This window comes from Equus asinus, chromosome 15, assembly GCF_041296235.1.
Source record: "Equus asinus isolate D_3611 breed Donkey chromosome 15, EquAss-T2T_v2, whole genome shotgun sequence".
Taxonomy (NCBI): domain Eukaryota; kingdom Metazoa; phylum Chordata; class Mammalia; order Perissodactyla; family Equidae; genus Equus; species Equus asinus.
The window spans coordinates 22,459,266-22,482,252 of record NC_091804.1 but is presented as its reverse complement, the minus strand read 5'-3'; the positions used below and the strand labels follow the sequence as shown (position 1 = coordinate 22,482,252).

Here is a 22,987-nt window from a genome sequence, read left to right as displayed (position 1 = left end):
AAGGAGCTTTCCTGAGCCTGGGCCCCCCTCTTGTTCTGTTCTGAGACAGTCCAAAAAGACGCCCCGGAAAGAGGAGAGGGCGGAGGTCCAACCTGGCGGCAGGTGTCACTGAATAAGCTAAAATTTCAAAGGCAACGCGGGGCGGGGACAAGCCTTCGGAGCCAGATGGGAAGCACGTTCGGCGTCCCCCCACCCTCCCTCCGGTCCCCAGCCTAAGAAAAGAAACCGACTTCATCCTACACCCCCAATCCCAGCCGCGAGACCGCCCAGCCCCGCAGCCCGAGCCCCGCCCCGCTCCGGCAGCCAGCGATTGGGAGATGCAAATACCAGGTTCTCTGCCCAGCAACGGGTGACGCGCCGCCCGAGCGCGAGGCGTGGCCCGGCCGCAGCCCAAGCGGGCACCTCGGTGTTTACACGGGGCGGCCCCGCGCGCGCCGCAGCGGCCCGCAGACGGCGAGGGGGAGGGGTGGCGCGCGCGCCGGCGGGGCCGCGCGGGGAGAAAGACACTGGAAGGCGGCGGGGCGGGGAGCGGCGCGCGCGGGCCGCGGCAGAGCAGGAGGCTGCAAGGAGAGCCCGCGGGGGCCCGGGGGTGCGATTCCTCCGCCCCCGCAAAACAATGTGTGGAGTGCAGCGGGGCGCAACTTGCCGGAGGCGGCGGGGGCGCGCTGAGCCCGCTTGAGACCGCGCCGCTGACCTTCTCCCCCCGCCGTCCGTTGGGCCCGAGCGCCCAGCTCCTCGCTCCCCAGCTCGCGGGGGCCGGGCCGAGCTGCGGGGCGGGGCCGCCCCTCTGTCGCTGCTGCCTCCTCCCCCACCTCCAGCCGCGGAGGATGCGGACGGCCCCCGGCGGCGTCTAGCGGCCCCGGGCCCAGGCGCGATGGTGCAGCAGCGGGGCGCGAGGGCCAAGCGGGACGGCGGGCCGCCGCCCCCGGGGCCCGGGCCGGCCGAGGAGGGGGCGCGGGAGCCCGGCTGGTGCAAGACCCCGAGCGGCCACATTAAGAGACCGATGAACGCATTCATGGTGTGGTCGCAGCACGAACGGCGGAAGATCATGGACCAGTGGCCCGACATGCACAACGCCGAGATCTCCAAGCGCCTGGGCCGCCGCTGGCAGCTGCTGCAGGACTCGGAGAAGATCCCTTTCGTGCGGGAGGCGGAGCGGCTGCGCCTCAAGCACATGGCGGATTACCCGGACTACAAGTACCGGCCGCGCAAAAAGAGCAAGGGGGCGCCCGCCAAGGCGCGGCCCCGCCCCCCCGGCGGCGGCGGCGGCAGTGGTGGCAGCCGGCTGAAGCCCGGGCCGCAGCTGCCTGGCCGCGGGGGCCGCCGAGCAGCGGGAGGGCCTCTGGGGGGCGGCGCGGCGGCGCCCGAGGACGACGACGAGGACGACGACGAGGAGCTGCTGGAAGTGCGCCTGGTCGAGACCCCCGGGCGGGAGCTGTGGAGGATGGTCCCGGCGGGGCGGGCCGCCCGGGGACCAGCGGAGCGCGCCCAGGGGCCGTCGGGGGATGGGGCGGCTGTCAGCGCCGCCTCCCCGACTCCGTCGGAGGACGAAGAGCCGGAGGAAGAGGAGGAGGAGGTGGCGGCGGCGGATGAAGGCGAAGAGGAGACGGTGGCGTCGGGGGAGGAGCCGCTGGGCTTTCTGTCCAGACTGCCCCCCGGCCCCGCCGGCCTGGACTGCAGCGCCCTGGACCGCGACCCGGACCTGCCGCCCCCCTCGGGCACGTCGCACTTCGAGTTCCCGGACTACTGCACCCCCGAGGTTACCGAGATGATCGCGGGGGACTGGCGCCCGTCTAGCATCGCCGACCTGGTTTTCACCTACTGAGCCCACCGTCAGCGGGGCGCGCACGCCCCCAAACCAGCTGTTTACATACAGGAATCAGGTATTGGGGCCCCTCGGAGGCCGAGGCTGGCACCCCATCTCCCGCGCAGCCTCCCCCCTCCTAGACGTGCCCATCCCCCTTCAAATCCAGACATGCCCCTCCCCCGCAGACACACCCCAAGGCAGCCCAACCTCCATTCCTTCCCTGACATCCAAGCCCCTCCCCGTCTTGCCCCCTCCCGCACAGCCACCAGCAGCCAGCCCCCCTCTGATACAGCTCCCGTCCTCTCGTACAGACCTATGCCCCTCCCCCACTTTGCACACGCCCCCCCCCCGCCCCCCTAGTGGCCGGAGGACACGCCCCTGCCCTCGCTCCCGAATCCCTCCGCCTTCGCCTCGCCCGCCTCCCTTCTCCTCCTGTTTAGGGGGGCGCTGCGGCTGGGCGGCCCCGAGCGCTCCTCCCATGCCCCTCCCCTCCCAGGCAGTGGGAGGGGTGCGCTCCTCACTCTCGGGGCGCTGGGGCCCGCCCCCTTCTCGCGCATGCTTACTGCTTCTTGGGAGGAGGGGGCTGGCCCCTGTCGGACCGCAAGCGGCTGTCACCCGCTCCGGGGAGAAGGGGGCGGGTATAGAGCGATCCAGAGAAATCTTTTGATCCCGGAGCCGCGGCTTCCTTTCAACCCGACGGGGCGTCGCTGCCTTAATGGGAGGAGCGCTCGGAATGGGGGGAAAGAGACTAGCTGGCCCGGAAGGGAGGATTTGGAGCTTGGAACTCTCCCAAGTGGCAGAGCCCTTTTTCCCTTACGGAGTCGCCCAGCCCCACGTGTATACCCCCGACACCGACTGCTTGACTGCCTCTACAGCCTATCCTGGTCACCAGAAAACTCCCCTTTTTTTCCCCACCTGGGAATTAGGGGTAGGGTCTTTCTCTGGAAATCCACCACGAGAAGAAGGGGCTGCTCAAGAAAACTCAGAACCGAGACTCCTCCCAGTCTGTTAGGGGACAGGGGCCCTCTGCTCCCTTCCTTCCCCCTCACCCTCAGAAGTGCCCACCTCAGGGCACACTCCCAGCCGGGACTCCTCCCTAAGCCGACACCCGTTTCTGTCGCTCAAGTCCACCCTCGGTGCCCACAGAGTATTCACTGGGAGAAACTGAGGCACGTTGGTACGAGGGGTTGAAATTGAGGCACGATGGCAGATGGGGTGGCAAGAAGACCCCCACTTTTAAACAGCTTGCGTGAGACTGAGGGGAGGCTCAGAGGAGTGGAGGTGAGCCGTTTTTTGCCTCAGTTTTTCCATTTGAAAAATAGGGATAGCGCTGCTGTAAGAGGAAGTTGTGCCCAGGTGGGGGTGCCCCCAGAGACCCCGCCGCTGATGCTGTTACCCGTCTTTCTCCGCTCCTCGCTCAAGCCCCGCCCCTCCGGCCTCCCCACGCCCCCATTGCCCTCACTACCTGTATCTCACCGGCGTGTGTTCACCCTCCCGGGTGTGCACACACTCTCATTCACACACACAAATCTCAGGAACAAACGGTCCCAGAGTCCTCCGGGACCCCTGCCCAGGGTCTCTGTAGGTCTCTGCCCCACGCGTTCCCGTCGCTGACAAAGCCACCAGCTGCCTCCTTTAAGCTTGGTGCTCCGGCTCTGGGCCTTTCTTGCGCTCTTTCTCTCTCTCTCTCTCTCTGTCTCTTTCTCTCTCTCTCTCTCTTTTTTTTTTTTTTAAGAAAAACGTCAACAAAAAAAGACAATGAAAAAACCCAGAAAACGTCATGTGAGTGAAGAGATGTCACTGTCTGTGGTCTTGGAGAACTAGTCTCGTAGCTGAGGGGAGGGGCCCCTCCGATCTGGGGCGCTGGCACCCACAGCAGGACTTCTGCCAGTCTGATGCCAGGACTGAATAAAGTGTATTTGCCCCGACCTCGCCCTGTGGTTCTACATGTCTACACGTCTGTGCCTTTTCTCGCCCCTCTCCAAACAGTTTGCTAGATTCTAGTCCATGTGATTTAGCACGTTGCAGGAAGAGCTGGGGGTCCCAGGGCGAGGCACCTGGCCCCTCCAGGCCTGTCTCAGGACTCCCTGGTCTTCATTAAGGATGGCAGATTCATCCCCACGGGGGCCAGGCAGGTGACATGAATGAATGAGTCTGGGTGGACACTGGCTTTGTGACCCACCTCAAAGGGGGCATCTGCTCACCTCCTGCCGGTTGTGACCCAGTGGGAATGCAGCCCACGGTAGCCAGGTGGCTAGATTTTTCAAGAGAAGGTGGAGATCTGGATGTTTCTATGAACATCTCAGTTTCAAAATGAAAGCTGACTCAAATACTTTTGAATCCTGTGGACCGAGTGTGCAGGCATACCTGGTCCAGGGGGGCCAGTCTGACCCTGCCCTTAATAAGGATTAAGAAGCAGGATTGAGCCACACTGTCTAGGCTCAAAGTCCTGCTCCACCACTGGGCACCTGTGTGACCTTGAACAAGTTAACTTCCCCCTGACTCTTCTTTCCATATGTGTAACATGGAGATGATCATAGTACCTGCTTCACGGGGTGAAATGAAGGTTAAGGTGTGAAGCATTTAACATGGTGCTCCATACATTGTATTACTCCATTGTCCAGAGGAGGAAACTGAGGGTCAGGGTGGTGAAGCAACTTGTAGGAAGCCCCGCAAGCAGCTATGGTCAGAGACAAGGCCCCAAATGGGTTCTGTCTTCTGGTGAAATGTTACGTCAGGGTGCTCCGTCTGCCTCTCTCTTTGAATCTGCACATGTCAGTAGGCTGTTAGCTCCGAGCCTGGAGTGGTGGGGTTCGTCCCAGTGTGTGGCACATAATTGGCCTGCAGTGTAGGTTTATTGAATGACTAAAAAAGAGCAACAGAGGCCACAATGCCTGTCCTTGAGATTCTTAGCAAGGAAGCTGAGACCAAGGCTTTTCAAAATCTTTTGTCCCCCTGACACCGTCCCCCTATCTTCCTCTCCCAAATCCAGTGAATTCCTAAGATTGGACAAAGCCTGTTTCCCCAGTGAGAACCAAGGTTGAGTGTGCAGACCTGGTTCAGAGAGGGTATTTGGGGACTGGGATTCCCATGGATGCTTTCACAGAGGGCTGTAGCAAATTTGGGAGGGCCGGGGGCCTGCAGAAACGGGAGTCTCAGGGGATGCAGGAATTAATGACTGCTTCCTCTCAGCCTCTGATTGGAATCAAGATGGGGAACAAAATCTGATAAGAAAGAGTTGAGAAGGTGTGGAAGACAGAGAGATGTGACCCCCCGCAAGCCCCTTCAAGGAAGGACTTCCCAGGCCGTGGGAAGTCTGGTCCGTGGCTAGCCTCCCCCTGCGTGCTCTTTCAGGGTCTGTCTCAGCTGCAGAGAGCCACTCACCTCAAGGGCACACCCTTCCCAGGGCAGCCTGCATCCGGTGTCTGAGTGAGGCCAGGTGTCACGGCCTGGCCGCTTCAGTTCAGTGTGGGACAGACACTGACAGGCAGTGCTGGCACGCCCGGTCACCTTCCTCACCCCAGGGCCCCTCCAGGGTGGCCGCGGCTTGTCGGGCCTGCCGTGCAGTTTGGCTTCCTGTACCCAGTCCAGCTTCCTCCCTCTTCTTTTCACAGGTGTTTGTCCCTAATAAATATCTTGAACCCCAAACTCAGTCTCAGCGTTTGCTTTTGGAGAACCGAGCCTGCAAAGGAGGGCGCACGGGGCTGGACAGAGGGATCTGGGTCGTGGGCCCAGCGGCGGCAGCTGGGCCCTCGGATGCCCCGCCTGCAGGAGTCGTCTCTTCCCTTCTCCACCAACGCCTCAGCTGCAACCTTGGAGCCTAGAAACTCCAGCCTCAGCCCACAAGCCCCTCCAGAGCCCTCTGCTGATGCCAGCCCCATTTGCAGTCCCCCCACCCTGGTCAGAGCCAGACACGGGGAGAGTGTCAGTCTGCGCTTGCCCTTCCCAGTGGCCTGGCACAGGGAGAGTAAAATGACTCGCCGGACGTAGTGCCAGGGCGCTGTGGGGTCTCGGGCAAGGCTCTGCCCCTTTACGGGCCTTAGTTTCCCCGGATGTAAAGTGGGGGAGGGGGAATGGGACTAGAGGAGAGACCATTTATTGTTACTTTAGTTCCTTCCATTTCGGGAGGAAATGGATCCTGCCCTGTGAAAGGTGGGAAAGTCCCGCTTATGTGGGCTCTGGGGACACCTAGTGGCTGGAAGGAGTAGGAAGCATTTGGGGGTGGGGGTCGAGGTGTGTCCTCCGATCTCGCTCCATTCATGCAGTCATTGACTCCCCCGTCAGGTCTGGACTACTTAAGACATCTTGGTTCCGAGGCTTTAGAAACATTTATAGGCTGATGTGTTGATAATCTGTTTTCTGCAGAACAAATTGCCAGAAATTTAGCGGCTTGAAACAACATGCATTTATTATTTCACAGCCCGCGTGAGGCGGCAGTCCAGGCACGCCTTCGCCGGGGTCTCTGCTCAGGACCTCACGAGGCTGCAGGGAAGGCGGGGCTGCCTTCCCTTCCGGAGCTCAGCGTCCTCTTGCACGTTCATGCGGTGGTGGGCAGAAGTCACTTCCCTGTGGTTAAAGGACTGGGTCCCTGTTTTCTTCCTTGCTGTCAGCTGGTGCCAGTCTTGATTCCTAAGAGCAGCTCACAGTTTCTTTCTTTGCAGTCCCTCCCGTGGGTGGCAGCTAATTTTGTCAAGGCTAGCAGGAAAGTCTTTTGGTGGCTTCAAGTCACTTGCCTCAGAGAAGGCTATCTTTTAAAGGGCTTACTTGATTAGGTCAGGCCCACCCAGGAAAATCTCCCTTTTGATTAACTAAAGCTAATTTGGAACCTAATCATATTTGCAAAATCCCTTCACCTTTGCCATATAATGTAACCTAATCACAAGAGTGACATCCATCACCCTCACTGGTCCCACCCTGAGGGGAGGAGCTTGTGTTGGTCATGCACACGGTGGGTGGGAATCTTGGGGGCCATCTTAGAATTCCACTTATCGTGGCTGCGGATTCTGAAGTCTGTGTCTCCACTGCGGCCTTGCCAGACTGGTACGTTTAGCAACCTTCTTGTCATCTCCACGGGGATATCTAATTGGCGTGTCTAAAAAGGAATTCTTGTTTCCACTGTCCTGCAAAGACTGCTCCCCCAGCCCACATCCTCACATCTGTGTTACCAGGAGGTCAGCAACCACTGATCATCCTTGACCCCTCTTTTTCTCGTAGTTTCATATCCCTTATATCCTGTTGGCTCTACCTTCAAAGTGTGTCCTACCACTTTGTAGGGAAAGAAAACAATTCCTCTCCCCTCTTGGTCCTTCTGGCTGGCCTAAGAATTAAATTGACATGAGACAGAATAACAGGAGAAAATCAAACAAAGCTTTAGAATGTGTATACATGGGAGAAACCCAGGAAAGCTGAGAATTCAGCCATAATGGCTGAAGCCACCACCTTAAATACCATCTTCAGCTAAAGACAAAGGAGGAGGTTGGGGTAGTGGTTTGGGGCTTCAAAGGGGAGGAAGGCAATTCATGTGGAGATGGAAATGCAAATGGGCTAACTATAACCAATGTGACCTGAGAGACACATTTCACATTACACTACAGTTATCTTATGATATTAGCTCCTTCCTGGAACAGGCCTTCTATCTTAAATTCTTTTAGGCAGTTAGGGCAGAAGGTCAAAGTTTCTTTCAGAGTCTTTTTGTCCTTAAAAATAATCAAGGTAAAGAGACATATTTTGGGGTGGCCAATTCTGATCCCCTACAAATTTTCACCATTTCCATGGCCACCTTCCTGGACCCGGCCCCCACCATTTCTTGCCTGGTATCCTGTACCAACCTCCTTCCAGGACTCCTTGCTCTATCCTTTACCCCAATCAGAGTGGTCTTGTCCACATAGCAGCCAGAGGGCTCTGATTAAGATCAGACCATGTCCCGCCTCTGCTCGTAACTCCAACGGCCTCCATCTCATTCAGACTAAAAGCCAAAGTCCTCAGCATGGCCTGCGAAGCCCTATGTGATCTGGCCTGCAGCCCACCCTGGGACTCATCTCCTACCTCTTTTTCCTTCTCTCACCATGCTCTAGCCACACTGGCTTTCTTGCTGTTCCTCCAAACTGCCAGGCTTTCCAGACACCAGGAACCGCAAGTGGGAGGACCTGGCAAGAGAGGCTGACACGGAGGGAAGTTGGCTGTGGCTGGAGGGGATGCTGGGGAGAGAGGGGATAGACTGGCAGGAGCACAAAGGGCCTTGAAGGCATTTGGACTTTACCCTGAGTCTCGACACTGCAGCCCGAGGGGTCTTTGGAAAACACAAATCTGACACATCCGACCACCAACGAAAACATTTTGGTGTCTGCCTGTGACCCTCAGAATAGTCTGAAGTTCTTGGCCTGGCACTCAATGCCTTTTGCAGTTGCCTTCTTTGCTGTCTTATAGACTCCAGCTACCAGCTCTACCCTGAAACTCTGCCTCAGTCATGCCAGGCCACTCCCCATGGCAATGACCTCCAGTGTCATTTGTCTGTGCTCTTGTTGAGACATTGGAGGAAATTTGGGCTCATTACCCTGCCTTTTGAGGCCTCAGTTTCCCCGTCTGTACAGTTGGGTGGTTGGACTAGAAGTCTTTAAGAGCATATCCAGCCTGGCATTCTAGGAGCCTACGAATAGGAGGGAGAAAGGTGCGTGAAGCCATACCTGCCCATCTAGCTTCTTCTAGGTTGCCTAGCAGTGGATGCCACACCTCTTCCCCATCCTCTGAGGTTTCTTAGCAACCCAATTCCTCACCCCCAGTTGTTTTCAGGGTTTCCTGTTAACTAAATGAATGTCAAGTTCTGCTGTTTCTCCTCCAAAAAAATCTAAGGCCAAGGATCTCTTTGGAGACCTGGATATAAACCCAGAACAGAAAGAGGCCTGGGTTGGAGGTCAATGGAAGATTTGCTGCGTGACTTAAAGAATTGACCTGACCTCTCTGGCTTTGATTGCAGATTATAAATACTTGACAGAAGCTCCTTAGGGCTTTCCTTTTTCTCTTGTGTGTTTGATTCAACTGCTAAATTTATTCACTCTTTCAACAAATCTTTACTGAGTGCCTGCTCTGTGCCAGGCACTGTCTTCAGGATGGGGAATTCATCAATGAGCAAGACAGATAGTCACCACCTTCACGGAGCTTATGTTTTACTGGATGGAAACACACAGTCAATAGACAGATAAATAAACATAATACAGTCACGTGGTAAAGGGGATAATGTGTGAGGAGGGGCTGTTCTCTTAATCAGGTGGTTGTAAAGTCAGTATAAGCTAGGGGAGCTGGAGGAGGAAGGGCAGAAAAACCATGGCTTCTCCCCTTCTCCCACAGCCTCCTGTCCAGAGTCCTGCTGACAAGGGAGGCTGGGAACCGTGGCCTCCAGGGGTTGGCCCCGCAGAGCAGGGAGCAAGGATCGGACTGGAAGGCAACAAGGCCCAGGGCTGCCTCATGATCCTGGGAGGTACACAGATTTTTCAGTCCTCTTGCTGCCTATAAACTGTTGGGGATCCTAGGATCTATTTTTTTTTTTAACTGTGGTAACCTATGCATAAAATCAAATTTACCGTCTTAACCATTTTTATTTGTACAGCCCAGTGGCATTAAGTAGTCACATTATTTTGTAAACACCACTACCATCCATCTCCAGAACTCTTTTCATCTTGCAAAACCGAAACTCTCTACCCATTAAACCAATAACTCGTCAGTCTCTACCTGCCAGCCCCTGGCAGGCACCATTCTACTCTGCCTCTGAGTTTGACTACTCTAGGTACCTCATATAGGTGGAATCATAAAGTATTTGTCTGCTTGTCACTGGCCTACTTCACTTAACTTAATGTCTTGCAGGTTCATCTATGCTGTAGCATGTGTCAGAATGTCCTTCCTTTTTAAGGCTGAATAATATTCCACTGGATGTATATACCATATTTTGTTTATCCATTCATCCACCAATGGACACTTGGGTTGTTTCCACCTTTTGGGCTGTTGTGAATAATGCTGCTATGAACATGGGTGTGCAAATACCTCTTCAAGAGACCCTGCTTTCAGTCCTTCTAAGTATATACCCGCAAGTGGAATTACTGGATCATAAAGTAATTCTATTTTTAATTTTTCAAGGAATTGCCGTACTGTTTTCCACAGCAGCTACACCATTTTACATTCTCATCAACATTGCACAACGGTTCCAATTTCTCCACACCCTTGCCAGCACTTATTTTCAGTTTTTGCTTTGATTTTTTTGATAGTAGCCATGCTAATGGGTGAAGGTTCCTAGGATCATTTTCAGCTTCAGTCATGGGTTTTTTTTATCGCAGGCTTGTGATTTCTTTGTCAGAACAGTTCTCTCAAAAACAGAGTTCTTAGCCATTTGACTCCAGTTTGTGCACTAAAACCATATGCACAATATGTTTCAACACACAGTCCTTAGGTTTGCTTGCTTTCTTCGCATTCTTACCTCCAAGAGCTCTCTTCATTTAATGGCGACCATCAGGAATGGTAGGTGGTAAAGCCACACCTCGAATATGATCTTGGCCCTGAATTATTGTGTCCATCTGAGAAATTTTACAGAGTATGTTTCATCCAAAGCCTCTTAAAATCCAATCTCTTACTTTAATTGACTCTAGCCCAAGATACTTTAATCAATAGAGACGTTTTTAAAATGAGAGTGAAGACCACACCCCTAACCTAACCTTTGCCCTGAAACATTTTAATGAATTCACAGATTTTACTGTGTTCAGCACTTTTTTAAAGCTCATCTCTTTCTGCTTGGGGTCTGGAAGCATTAGACTTTTCCACTTCTGCAAGGATCTAAGTTTCTGAACTCTATTTCCTTTTATTTTTGTTTGCAAACCAGTCAGTTCTTTCCTGAACTCAGCTCTCTCTTGAATATTTGGACAAACGCAGCCAAAGGCACCCATACAGTCTGCTTCCAAAGTTACCGCAGTAAAAGTTTTACCAAATGTGTTGCTTCTGCATAACAAAGATTGCCAACTTTCCTGCCTGCTGCCCGAACCACTAAGGCACTGCCACATATTTTGGGTTTGGTTCCATAAATACCCTACTTCTGGTACCAATTTCTTTACCAATCAGGATAGGCTGGATTGTGACATAACACATTGACTCTAAAATATCAATGGATTGACACAACAAAGATATATAATATATTTATAAAAATATGTAAATATATTCTGATATTGCGACTCTCGGAGCAGCTGTCCTCCACTCAGGGACTCAACACTCCAGTCAACTTCCAACTGTTGACTCTACTGTGTCACCAGATAGCCTCCACAAGTGTCCTGTCAGGAGAAAAGATAACCGAGTGGTGATGCACCAGCTCCTAAATGGTCTAGCAGTTCTAAAACATGGCCCCCAAATTATTTGACATTTCTCGTACTGAGAGTTGGGGAGTATGTCTCCTCCCCTTGAATCTGGCCTCTGTGACCAACAGCACAGAGTAGAAGTGATGCTATGCCAGTTTCTAGACTCTGGCCTCCAGAAACTTAGAGCTGTCATCACCTCTTTCCTGGGATCCTTAGTCTTGGGAGCCAGCCACCAGGCTGTGAGGAAGCTTGAGAAACTGCGGAGAGTCCCACACAGAGAAGAACTGAGGCTCCTGGCCCTCAGCCCCAGCTGAGCGCCCACCTAACAGCCACGACAGCTTGCCAGCCATGTGAGCAAGCCACCTTGGGAGTGGATCTTTCCAGTCCCCGGTCAATCCTCCCCAGCTGAAGCCAAGTGGAGCAGACTCAATCCTGCCCGCTGAGGCCTGCCCAAATTGCAGATTTGGGAGCAAAATAATGATTGTTGTTGTTTTGAGACTCTAAGTTTGGGGTTGGTTTGTTATGCAGCATAGCAACCAGAACCAAGGCTTTGGCCCAGAAGTGACCTGCATCGCTCTGCTGGTAGCTCATTGGCCCGAACTGATCACGTGGCTTGGACTCATTTCAAGGGGACTGGGAAATATACATGGAGCACATGGAAATTTGGTGAGCAGTCTGTGTCTCTACCACAGTGTTTAAATAAAACCTCTTTGATAAGATGCCATATGAGCAGAGATCTGAATAAAGCAAGAGGCTAGCCATGCAGATATCTGGAGAAAGAGCAATAAAGGCAGAGAAGCACTCACACGCAAAGGCCCTGAGGCCGTTAGGTAGGAGTTTGCCTAAGGAATGTGGTTCATTCAAGGCCGAGGAAGGAGGCCAGCGTGGCTGGAGGACAGTGAGAGAGGGCATGGAAGAGGATGAGATCAAGGAGGGTGGTAAGGTTGTGGGCGAGGGGGCAATGATAGGCCATAATGAGGACTGGTTTGGGATGTCTATTGCATGTCTCACAACTTAGTAGCTGAAAACAACAGCATTTAATTATCTCTCCAGATTCTGTGGGCCTACAGGATTCAGTGGGATGGTTCTTCTGCTCACTTGATGTCATCTGGGGGCTCCAGTGCGCTAGAACATCCAGGATGACTCACTCCCATGATGCTGTCGGATACGGTATGGGCTGCAAGTGTGGCCGGGACTGTCAACCGGAGCACCTACATGTGGCCTCTCCATGTGGCTTCTTCAGCATGGGGACTGCGGTCCAAGAGGAGACTTTCCACAAGTGAGTGTTCCAAGAGCGGGGAGGTGGAAGCCAGGCTGTTTGAAAGCTAGGTCCCGGACTGACACAGCATTACCTTCACCACATGCTGTTGGTTAAAGCAGTCACTGGGCCAACTCAGATTCAAGGGGAGGAGAAATCGAATCCATCTGGAAGGGCAGAGTGACAAAGAGTTGAGTGGCCCTCTTTAATCCACCACAGTCTTCTTTTCACCCTGAGTAAGATGCAGCATCAACAGAGGGTTTTGAGCAGGGGAAGAAAGGAACACTGTGGCTGCAGTGTGGCGACGAGACCACTAGGGGCAGAGCAAAAGCAGTGGGTGAATGGGGGTGGCTGAGGGGTCTGAGATGACAGCAATCCTGCCCACAGTAGGGTCCTGGAAGCAAGGTTTGTCCCACTGACACTTGGCTGTCCAATAGGGTGGCCACTAGCCGAGTGTGGCTATTTAAACTTAAATTTAAAGTGGTAATTAAAGTTAAATAAAATTTAGAATTCAGTTCCTCAGTTGCACTAGCCTTATTTCAAATGGTTAACAGCCAAATGTGGCCGGTGGCTTCTGTAAAGGCACCACAGATATAGAACGTTCCATCTTTGCAGAAATTTATATTGGACAGCACTGGCTTAGGCCTTCTCATCGCCTACAAGGTTGTACACCTAAAATCTTTAACTACAGGGTCCCACCCTCTGACCTCAGACTCGCTTCCTTCCCATCCGCCTGTTTTTGGAGTTCATTGAGCCCCTCAGTCTGGAATCTCTGCGTCTTCTCCAGATCCATCTGCTCCCCTCCTGGGCTGCCTTAGCATCTTTCCTCACCGAGTCAGCATCCATCCCGAGGTTCATCATGGGATCTACTCTTTCCCTTGCTCTCTGCATCCCCATGCATCCCCTCGTTCTGCCCCACCTGTCCAGGGGACCCTAACCCAGGAGCTGGGATACCAGCAGCCTTCTTCTTCACTCCCACCTTTCCTGACACTGCCAAAGAAAGTCACAGTCATGCAGACCACTGTCTCCACCGATCATGGCCTCTGAGCTATCAGAGCAAATTCAGATTCTGCCACATCCTGACTGAATGACCTTGGGTAAGTAACTTACCTCCTGAGACCCAGGTTTGTCATCTGCGAAATGGGGGTTATCACAGCTCCTATCTCATAAGGTTATTGAGAAGATAAATGATCCTGGAACAAGTGATACCAATCACCATCATCAGCCCTGAGCTAACATCTGCTGCCAATCCTCCTCTTTTTGCTGAGGAAGACTGGCCCTGAGCTAACATCCATGTCCATCTTCCTCTACTTGCTATGTGGGACGCCTACCACAGCATGGCTTGCCAAGCGGTACCATGTCCGCACCCAGGATCTGAACCGGCGGACCCCAGGCCACCGAAGCGGAACATGCACACTTAACTGCTGCACCACAGGGCTGGCCCTTCACTACCTTTTTTGAGAAATTGTGGTAAAATACATGTAACATAAAATTTAGTGCATTCACAATGTTGTGCAACCATCACCACTATCTAGTTCTAGAACATTTTCATTACCCCAAAGGAAACCCACTGAGCAGTCATTCCTCATTCCTCCTCCCTTCCCCCAGACCCTAGGAACTACTCATGTTTCCTGTCTCTCTGGATTTTCTGACTCTGGATATTTCATATATATATGGAATCATACAATATGTCACCGATTGTGTCTGCTTCACCAGCTTTTTAAGCCTCCTGTTGAGCTAAAACTTTCCTTTTTCTCAGATAATGGCTCATGTTTTACTCAAGAGCATTCAATTTATCAGGTGTCACGTCACTCAACTTCCTACCCTCACCACCTATAAACTAATGTAGCAATGATGGTAGTAACAAACACAGTGATGTCCTGAGTTCTTACTCTGTTTCAGGTGCTTCGCTAAATGTCTTCTATGCACATCTCATTTCACTCTTATAACCCTTTTGAGAGGCAACTACTAATATTATCTTTATTGTACAGTGAGGGAAACTGAGGCTCAGAGCAGTTAAATCATGTGAGCTCAAGTGGTAGAACCAAGAATAAACCTGGATCTGTTTGACTCCAGAGTTCAACTCACAACCAACACGCTGCATCTCTTCTCAGTGGCCACCTTCCCCTCCTTCCCTGGGCCTCAGAGGATACTGGATCCTTCCTGTGCTGGCTCAGGGCCAGCCCATCCTCCTGCACATTTGATCTCATCCCTTCCCATGACCTCCAGAACCTCCTCCAGCCCCTCTCCAACACCACTGGAGCTGATCCTGATTTGAAAGGCTGTGGACTGCAATCACCTGGCTGCTTCTTCAATCGCTTGTCTCACGCCTGAGCTGGGATGACACAAAGGCCAAGCTCAGCTGGGACTGTGGCGCCTTCTTGTGGGCTCTCCGTGTGGTTTTGGCTTCCTCATTGCATGGCAGCCTCAAGGTAGACAGACTTCTTGCATGGCACCTCGGATCTCCAAGAGCTAGAGTTCCAGAGGAAGTGCACGTCCTTTACATCCTAGCCTTGGAAGTCAGAGCATCACTTCCACCATTCTCTGTTGGTCGAAGCAGTCATCAGCTCACCCGAGATACAAAGAAAGGGTCCCTAGACCCTGTCTCTCTGTAGGAGAAGTGCTAAAGAATTTGTGGCCATGTTTTAAAACTGCCACAGGTTGTTTCCAATCTTTTGCTATCCGTGTAGTTTATTTTACCCCCTAACATGTCCCAAATCCATTCATTTCTCTGCGAGCCCCATAGGCCAGGACACCGTCATCTCTGATCTGGAGCATCCTCACTGGCCTCTCTGCGGCCGCTCTTGAGTTTTCCATCCTGTTCTCTTGAGGGAACAGCAGCCAGAGGGATCTTATCAGAGTGCCAACCAGACCACACCCTCTCCCCTCCTTACAACCCTTCCGTGGCTCCCCACTACCCTTGGGCGGAAGTCCAAATTCCTGACCTTGGCTCCCGAGGCCCAGCAGGGTCTCATGAATGCCTGCCTCTCCAGCTTCATCTCCTGTTACCACTCAAGGCCTTTAGTTTTTTTTTGGGGGGGGGGTGAGGAAGATTGACCCTGAGCTAACATCTGTGCCAGTCTTCCTCTGTTTTGTATGTGGGACGCTGCCACAGCATGGTTTGATGAGCAGTGCCTAGGTCCACACCCAGGATCCGAACCCACAAACCCCAGGCAGCTGAAGCAGAGCAAACGAACTTAAGTATTACCCCACCAGGCCGCCCCTAGGCCTTTAGTCTTGAGCTCCAGGCCTTCCTCCCACTCTCCCCCTCACACACACACATGGTTGGATGAGTAAGTAGTACCTATAAACCACTTAGGCAAGCCCTTTGCACGTAACAGACACCATATATTTGCTATTATTGTCAGTCGGTGTTCAGTAAATATTTATTGAGCTGCCTACTCAATGCCAAGCACTATGCGAGGCTTAGGGAGACAATAGTAAATGAAAAAGATGTGGTCCCATCTTGTGGAGCTCATTTTTGTTTGTGTCCCCAGCCCCTAGCACAAGGAGAGACAGAATGGACGCTCAAGGCATGAAGGCGTGTTTATGCCATGGTCCCTGATGAAGCTTGGAGAGGTGCAGTGACTTTCCCAAGACCACACAGCAAATGTGGACGAAATCAAGGTTGTGGGCACATGACGAAGAATGAAGTAAGCCCAGCTGCCTGGAAGGCCTGCCTCTCTGGGGAGATGGGCCACAGGGCACACACTACCCAGGGCATAACGAAGGGTAGGTTGGGAGAGAGAAGAAGGAAGGTTGTCTCATTGGCTCCTTCCAGAGGGGAAAGGAAGGAAGGTGTCCCCTCCCAACTCCTCCTCCCCACCGTGACTCCTTCTCCAGATAATGGGGCTGATCCCTAGCAAGGGGTAGGGGCTCAAAGAGGAAAAGGAAATAGAGAGAGGAGGGGAGCCTCAGTGAGGGCTAGGGCTTCAGTAAGAGAGAAGGGGCTCCTGATGCAAGCAGGAGGGGACTTCCTGCTAGGGGCCCAGCGACCCAGAGGTGGGGCTCAGCCACAGGTGGGGGCTCAGAGAGAGAGGTGAGTCTGTGAAGGGGGGGGGGGCCTCAGGGAGGAGATGAGAGTTTATATACTGGGGAGTGGGTGGGTGGGTCCATGAGGGGGATGGAGACCAGAGAGGGAACTAAGGATAGTGAGGAAATGAAGGCTCGGTGAGGGCTAGGGGCTTCAGCGAGAGCGGTGGGAGATTGAGGGAGTGATGGGAGGGCCGGTAATGAGTTTGAAGGACTGCATGAGGGGGTGGGGCGCACGGAGAGGGTGGGATCTCCGTGAGGGACCTGGGGTCTCAGAGAGAGAAAGGAACTCTGGAAGGGGACAGGGGTTCGCGGTCCCGCAGGGGTCCACAATCTGCAGAGCCAGCCCGTGGGGCGGGCCGGCGCCCCCCTCCCACCCCCGCCTCACCCCCGCCCCCGGCTGCGGCGCAGGCGCCGACCTAACCTGCTTCTGCGGGGCTCGCGCTCTGGCTCCTGCTCGGCGGAGGCAGCAGGCAGAGAGGTGAGCCCAGCCCTGCTCCGCGCGCAGCCCGACCCCCACCCCGCCCTCTCCGGGGTTCCGGAGAACCCCCAGCCCTGCCCGCATCCCCGCCCCGGCTGTGTCCTGCATCCCCGCCCCGGCTGTGTCCTGCCTCGGGCAGGACAGCGGCGCCCAAGCCCTGGCGTGCCTCGGGCTTTGGGGGGTGGGGTCCCAGGGAAGCAGCGGGGGCCAGAGACCTCACCAGACCCATCGCCCCGAGACATCTCAGGGTTGATAGGAGGGACAGAGGCTTCAAAGGACAAGACCTCTACCCACCTCTCTACTAGAAACCCATTCCCACTCTCCCTGCCTCAGTTTCCCTCTAGGGGAAAGGATGCAGTTAATTTTGACCAGGGAACGGGTAGTCTGGTCAGAAACAGTGGTGCGGTTAGGACAAGGAGAATTGGCCTGATTTCCCTAGGCTCGCCCTGCAGGAGGGCGCCCTGGACGCTGGAGTGGGCGGGTCTGGGGGTCTGGGAAGAACTGAGTGAGGGCTTGCAAAGGCGAGAAATGCTATCCATCTTCAGGCCCTCGCGCCTGTCACCTTCCTGTCCGCCTCCCTCCGCGCGCCTCCTCCGCCGCAGTCTCCCGCCTCGGATCCTGTAGCCCCCTCCTCTTCCCGTTCTCTTCTCACCGAGCTCCTCCCCTCTCCCTCCTAGGGACGTCGCCTCAGCGGTTCCTATGGCAACCCTCACCCCGGGTACCCACGTCAGGTCCTCAGCATCCTCTCTCTCCCTGCCTCCCCTGTCCCCCTCCCACCCACCGCCCCCCCCCCCCCCGGCCGCTAGACCGCCTCCCCGCAACCCTAAAGTGGGAGGGGGAGGGGCCAGGCCGAGCGGGAGGCAGCGTCAGGGTCACCTTCCTTCTCTTGTGCCCGCAAGATTGAGTGATTCTGTGTATTTGGGGAGGGGGACGGCGACTTGCAGGGGAGGAGCTAACCCAGGCCGACAATCCCTGAGCCCCTCCTCGCTCCTCCTCTAGGGTCTTTAATTAAAGGTCGCGGCACTGAGACTCCGACCGCCCCTCCGGCCCCAACTCATTCTCGCGCCGCGGCCTCCGGAGCACCTGGCCCCGCCCCCCGCGGAACCCCGCCCCGCCCCCACCCGGGAGGTGGCCTAGCTCTCCACGCCTCTTACCCTGTTCTTTTTGTCTTTCGCTTTTGGTCTCTGCCTTTTCCCATTCTCTCAAAAAACATTTTTTTGTCTTTTTCGTTTTTTTCTCCTGAGTTATGGGTGAGAGCTATGGAGAGCTGCGATTTGTAGACAAGCTCTAACGACAGCACTCCTGTGCGCTTGTGTGACCCGAGGGGGCTCCAGGAATCACCCCCCCCCAACACACACTGTCAGGGCTGTGTGTCTGCGTGTGTCTACATGTGTGTGTCTCTGTGATGTGTGTCTGTCTGTTTGGTGTGTGTGTGTCTGTGTCTCTGTGCTGTGTGTGTATGTGTGTCTGTCTGGTGTGTGTGTGCGTCTGTGTGTACTGGTGAGTCTCTACACAGGGAACTGAGGGCCGCGACTGACTGGAAATGAGAGGGGGCTACAAATTTGTCTTAGCCTTCAGTGTAATAAGCACCTTGCTTTCTTTTGTTGGAAGCTGTTCAGAGGGGCTGAGGGCCATCATGGGGGTGGGGAGGGAGCCCAGTCCTTCCCCAGCGCCGCCCCTTTCCCCGCTTTGGTTTTAGTGCCATTGTGTGTGGATACACCTGTACCTTCCATTCCTGAGGCCTCAGTGTCTCCATTTGTGGAAAGAGGGGTTCTGAGGTTTCTCTAAAAATCTGACAGCCCCTGAGCCTAAGAGCACTAATCCAAAAGGCCCCTGGCTTTCACCTCCTGTGGATTCCTTGGGATGCAGAGGATGTCCCTCTTCGGGGCAGCCCCGGGGCGGGGGGGGGGGGGGGGGGGGGGGGGGGGGGGTCGGGGAGGGGGGTTTCAGGGCCTTGCAGCTGAGGGAGCGCTGCCCAATGGGATGTGCCAGCAGTGACATCAGCCCCAAGAGCACCCTGAAACAGGGGAGGTTTTCAGAAGAGATGGGGATGAGGATCTCTCACTCCAGACATGGGGCTCCAAAAGCTCAGGATAAAAATAATAATGAAGAAATTATTAGTCACAATAATAATCATCACAACAGCTATCATTTCCTGGCACCAGGCACAATAGCTGTATGAAGCTGGTGGGGCGTCTAAAACGGGAGAAGTGGATGGGGCCGAAAGATTCGGGGGCCTGGGAGGGTCACCACAGGCAGTGCTCACCGACCCCTCCCTCTGTCCGCTGCACCTTGCCTACCCTACAGGGATCCATGATGCCGAGCTGCGACCGTTCCTGTGTCTGCAGCCATGGCCCCAACGTGGAAGATGGCAAGTGGTACGGGGTCCGCTCCTATCTGCATCTCTTCTATGAGGACTGTGCAGGTACCGCCCTCAGCGATGACCCTGAGGGGCCTCCTGTCCTGTGCCCCCGCCGACCCTGGCCCTCACTGTGTTGGAAGGTAAGGCCGGAGGAGCAGCAACTTCGGTGATTTCCTGTGGCTTCAGGGAAGAGAGGGGATCAGTGGATAGAAAGAAAAGGGATAGTGTAGCACTTAGGAGCTGTCACATTCAAGCAACAGAAAACCCAACTCAAATGACTTTAAACAATAAAGAGAAAATATTACTTATTTCATAGAAGAAACCAGAGGTTGGGTGCCTTCAGGCAAAGTTCGATCCAGCAGTTCGAACCATCACACTGAGGACTGAAAATTTCCTTTAGTCTTCAGGTTCCCCCTGGTGCCTCCACCCTTGCAGCCCCTGCTAGCATCAGGCTCTCCCTGTATGTTCGCCAAATGGCTACTCTCATGCTGACCCTCAGTCTTTGACTCCACACCATCCAAGGGAAATCAGAATTTCCTCTAGAAAAGAAACAGTGCTTTTCATTTTCAGAAGTCCTGGCCAGCATTGCATTGGCTCTGATTGGGTCTCTTGCCCAGCCCTGAACTAATTACTATGGTGGGGGGATGGTATACATTGACTGGCAGGAAGGGGGCTCATCCCACTTAAGTCTTACTGTGGCTTCACAATGCTATACTGGGGACCGTTGCCAGGGCAGTGGAAGATGTGAGGGGACCAGCGGGACCAGTGGTCAGCACCGTGTGGGGCGAGATGTGGAGGCCACAGTGAGCCGAATCTTCATAATGGGTGCAGCTCTTTGCTAAATACTGTAAGGAGATGGAGGCAGAGGGTCCCTCGCCGCTAAGGCGAGGTGTCAACCGAGGCAGAGTGAATGCACCACCAAAGGTCTGCTGTGCGGATGATGCCAGGAGAGGAAAAGCTCTCAGCGCCTGGGATGATCAGGGAAGACTTCCAGGAGAAAGCGAGTATGTATTTTAAAATTTCGAGCATCTTCTTATTGCCAGGCAGTGTGCCAGGCTCTTGGGGACACAGAATGTAAGAAGACATGGTCCCTGTCCTTGAGGAGCTCCTAGCTGTGGTTCATTTAGTCATTCTGCAAACATTCACTCAGCTACTGCTCTGTACCAGCACTGTGCTAGGTATGGAAGCACGTAGTGAGCCGACACAGACACAGGCTCTGCTCTCATGGCTCTCTGGGCTCACAGTCCAGCGGGGCAGGCAGACATCACTTATAGAGTAACCAAAGGACACGTCCAAGTGTGCACCAAGGTGAGTGCACTGAAGAATAAATGGGCGCAGTGTTTGCATGAGTACAGAGCAGGGGGCCTGACCCAGTCCAGGGGCATCTTGGAAGGCTTCCCTGAGGAGGTGAGGTTTGAGATGAGATCTGAGGGATGTGTAGGGGTTAACACACCAGAGAGATAGAGGGTAGATGGAATAGCGGGATGAGATGGGACCCAAAGAATGATGGAAGTGGACTCAAGGTTGGCAGGAGAAACCCACGGCTAGGTGGGAGCTGGGAAGGAAACTAATCAAGAGGCCTCAAGATTCCAAATAGAACATGACAGTTTGTGCCCCTTGTGAGATTGTAGCAGGTGTGTTCTGTGATTTTCATCTCTTCAGGTTGGACAGAGGGGTTACCTTGAAGTCCAGTTGGGATCCCAGGTGATCCCTTGGCCTTGGGCCCCTGGCTGTCCCTGACTGCCTCCCAATCCGTCTGCCTCTCCCCAGATCAGCCTGTGCTCGGCGACCCTGCTTCTGCTGCTGGGTGTGGCGGCCCTAACCACTGGCTATGCGGTGCCCCCCAAGCTGGAGGGCATCGGAGAGGGGGAGTTCCTGGTGCTGGATCAGCGGGCAGCCGACTACAACCAGGCCCTGAGCACCTGCCGCCTGGCAGGCACGGCACTCTGCGTGGCAGCTGGGGTCCTGCTGGCCATCTGCCTGTTCTGGGCCATGACGGGCTGGCTGAGCCAGGACACCAAGGCAGAACCCTTGGACACCAAAGCTGACAGCCATGTGGAGGTCTTCGGGGATGAGCCAGAGCAGCAGCTGTCCCCCATCTTCCGTGATGCCAGGGGCCAGTCTTGGTTCTCGCACCCTGCCAGCCCCTTTGGGCAATCCTCTGTGCAGACCATCCAGCCCAAGCGGGACTCTTGAGGGGCCCACACGGCCAGAGGAGACACCAGACCCAGGTTCTGGACGCGCCCTCCTCCCCACCGCACCCTGCCCTCCCTCTGTCTCCCTCACTTCTCCCTTTCAGCAGGGCCCCTTCTATCTAAATCCCCAGGAGGCCCCACTCCAGGTCAGAAAGCCTGGAAGTCACATCTCCGTGCCCCTTCCCAGGGGGAGGGCCCCACTCATCCAAGATGCCAGCCTTCCCCACGTCCTCCTAAAACCGCAGCCACCCCTCCTTCCCAAGCCCTTTAGGGGCAGAAAGTGTCTCCCTCCACCCACCCCCGCTCTCCTCTCTGTGACTCTGGGCAAGCCCCTTCCCCTCTGAGACCGCCAGCCCCTGCCTCTGCACCGCGAGGTTTGGACCGGATTCCAGAGTTCCCTGCCTTTCCTGTTCCCCCAAGATACAAGCATTACCCTCCACAGGCCAAGATGGAGCAGGGGAAGCTGGTCGTTCTCATCCCTGACCCTCCCTCTCTCCACCATGCCTCAGGATGGGTCAAAGATGCTCCCTTGGACTTCCCCCCCAGGATGCGTGAAAACGTGTATCCCCTACAGTACATTTGCTACATGCATTTTGGTGTCAGAGGCCCTCCATGCACCCCATCAAGGGCTGTAGCCCCAGTTTACAGATGATGCGGCTGAGGGAGGCCGGCGGGTCTCGGACCCACATCTTCAGTGTCCTCCTGGGCCAGCTCTTGACAGATGGAGCAGGGCTCTGCACCTTCCTGGTTTACAGGGGCCCCCAGGCGTGGGGGACAGATTCAGTCCAGAGAGACTACCTGGAGGCCTAATGGTCCCTTGTGGCTGGGAAGATATTTTGGACACGCATTTAAATGATCTCTAAGAGCCAGGGGGCAGCCGAACAGGGTGTATTTGCTCCTCAAAGTCCACCCACCTAGAAACTGTCACCCATAGGTCCTGACCTTACGTGTAACAGATGTGCCTCCTGCAGACGCCAGCCCCTCCATCCTGCAGGCTGCCCAGCCCCAGGCATCATCTCCGTTCTCCACCACTAGGGGGAGCTCCAAGACAGCGGGAGTGGCGCCCTTGGACCACCCTCCCCCCTCCCCCCTCTCTCCCCAACCCCCGCGTCAGTGTCACCACCAGCCTGGAGGGGCCTCCTGGGAGGGTCCTCAATCCGCCCCCACCAGGAGGCCCTGCTGCCCTTGTGCACCCCGCCATCCTGCACCCCTTCCATCCCACCTCCCCCTTCAATAAACGCTGGGATGGGCGCTGACTGCTTCTTTCCTCCCCGACTGCAGGGGCACGAGGGGAGGAGCCTGTTATCAGCTCCTACTGTGCGCCGGGCGCTTAAATCCGTCCTTTCTCCTTTGTTCCTCCGGATAACTCTTTGAGAAGGGCACTGCTACCTTCCTGTTACAGATGAGAGAACTAATGGTCAGAGAAGTGAAGCCACTGGCCTAAGGCTGCCCAGGGGTGGACTGAAATGGCAGCCTGATGGGAAGGAAATTTCTGTCATCTTGACAACCTGCCCCTATTCCTG

At 54.9% G+C, this 22,987-nt stretch overlaps 2 protein-coding genes across 2 annotated transcripts; both read left to right on the top strand.

Annotated features, from left to right (window-relative positions):
* Positions 1 to 388: 388 nt before the first annotated feature.
* Positions 389 to 3,538, top strand: SOX12 (SRY-box transcription factor 12). Its single transcript, XM_044748389.2, has one exon. It carries the CDS (start codon positions 875 to 877, stop codon positions 1,823 to 1,825), a length of 951 nt encoding a protein of 316 aa, XP_044604324.1. The 5' UTR covers positions 389 to 874; the 3' UTR covers positions 1,826 to 3,538.
* A 13,218-nt stretch (positions 3,539 to 16,756) lies between these two features.
* NRSN2 (neurensin 2) lies at positions 16,757 to 22,717 on the top strand. The gene is made up of 3 exons (XM_044748697.2): positions 16,757 to 16,907; positions 19,215 to 19,409; positions 21,040 to 22,717. The coding sequence occupies exons 2-3, from the start codon at positions 19,221 to 19,223 to the stop codon at positions 21,463 to 21,465; spliced, it is 615 nt and encodes a 204-aa protein (XP_044604632.2). The 5' UTR covers positions 16,757 to 16,907; positions 19,215 to 19,220; the 3' UTR covers positions 21,466 to 22,717.
* Positions 22,718 to 22,987: the final 270 nt, after the last annotated feature.

Excerpts from the sequence above, each read along its gene's own strand:
- SOX12 (XM_044748389.2), top strand. The coding sequence starts at position 875 with ATGGTGCAGCAGCGGGGCGCGAGGGCCAAGCGGGACGGCGGGCCGCCG.
- NRSN2 (XM_044748697.2), top strand. The coding sequence starts at position 19,221 with ATGATGCCGAGCTGCGACCGTTCCTGTGTCTGCAGCCATGGCCCCAAC. Across the intron at positions 19,410-21,039 it reads GGCCCTCACTGTGTTGGAAG|ATCAGCCTGTGCTCGGCGAC; the intron begins GTAAGGCCGGAG and ends GCCTCTCCCCAG.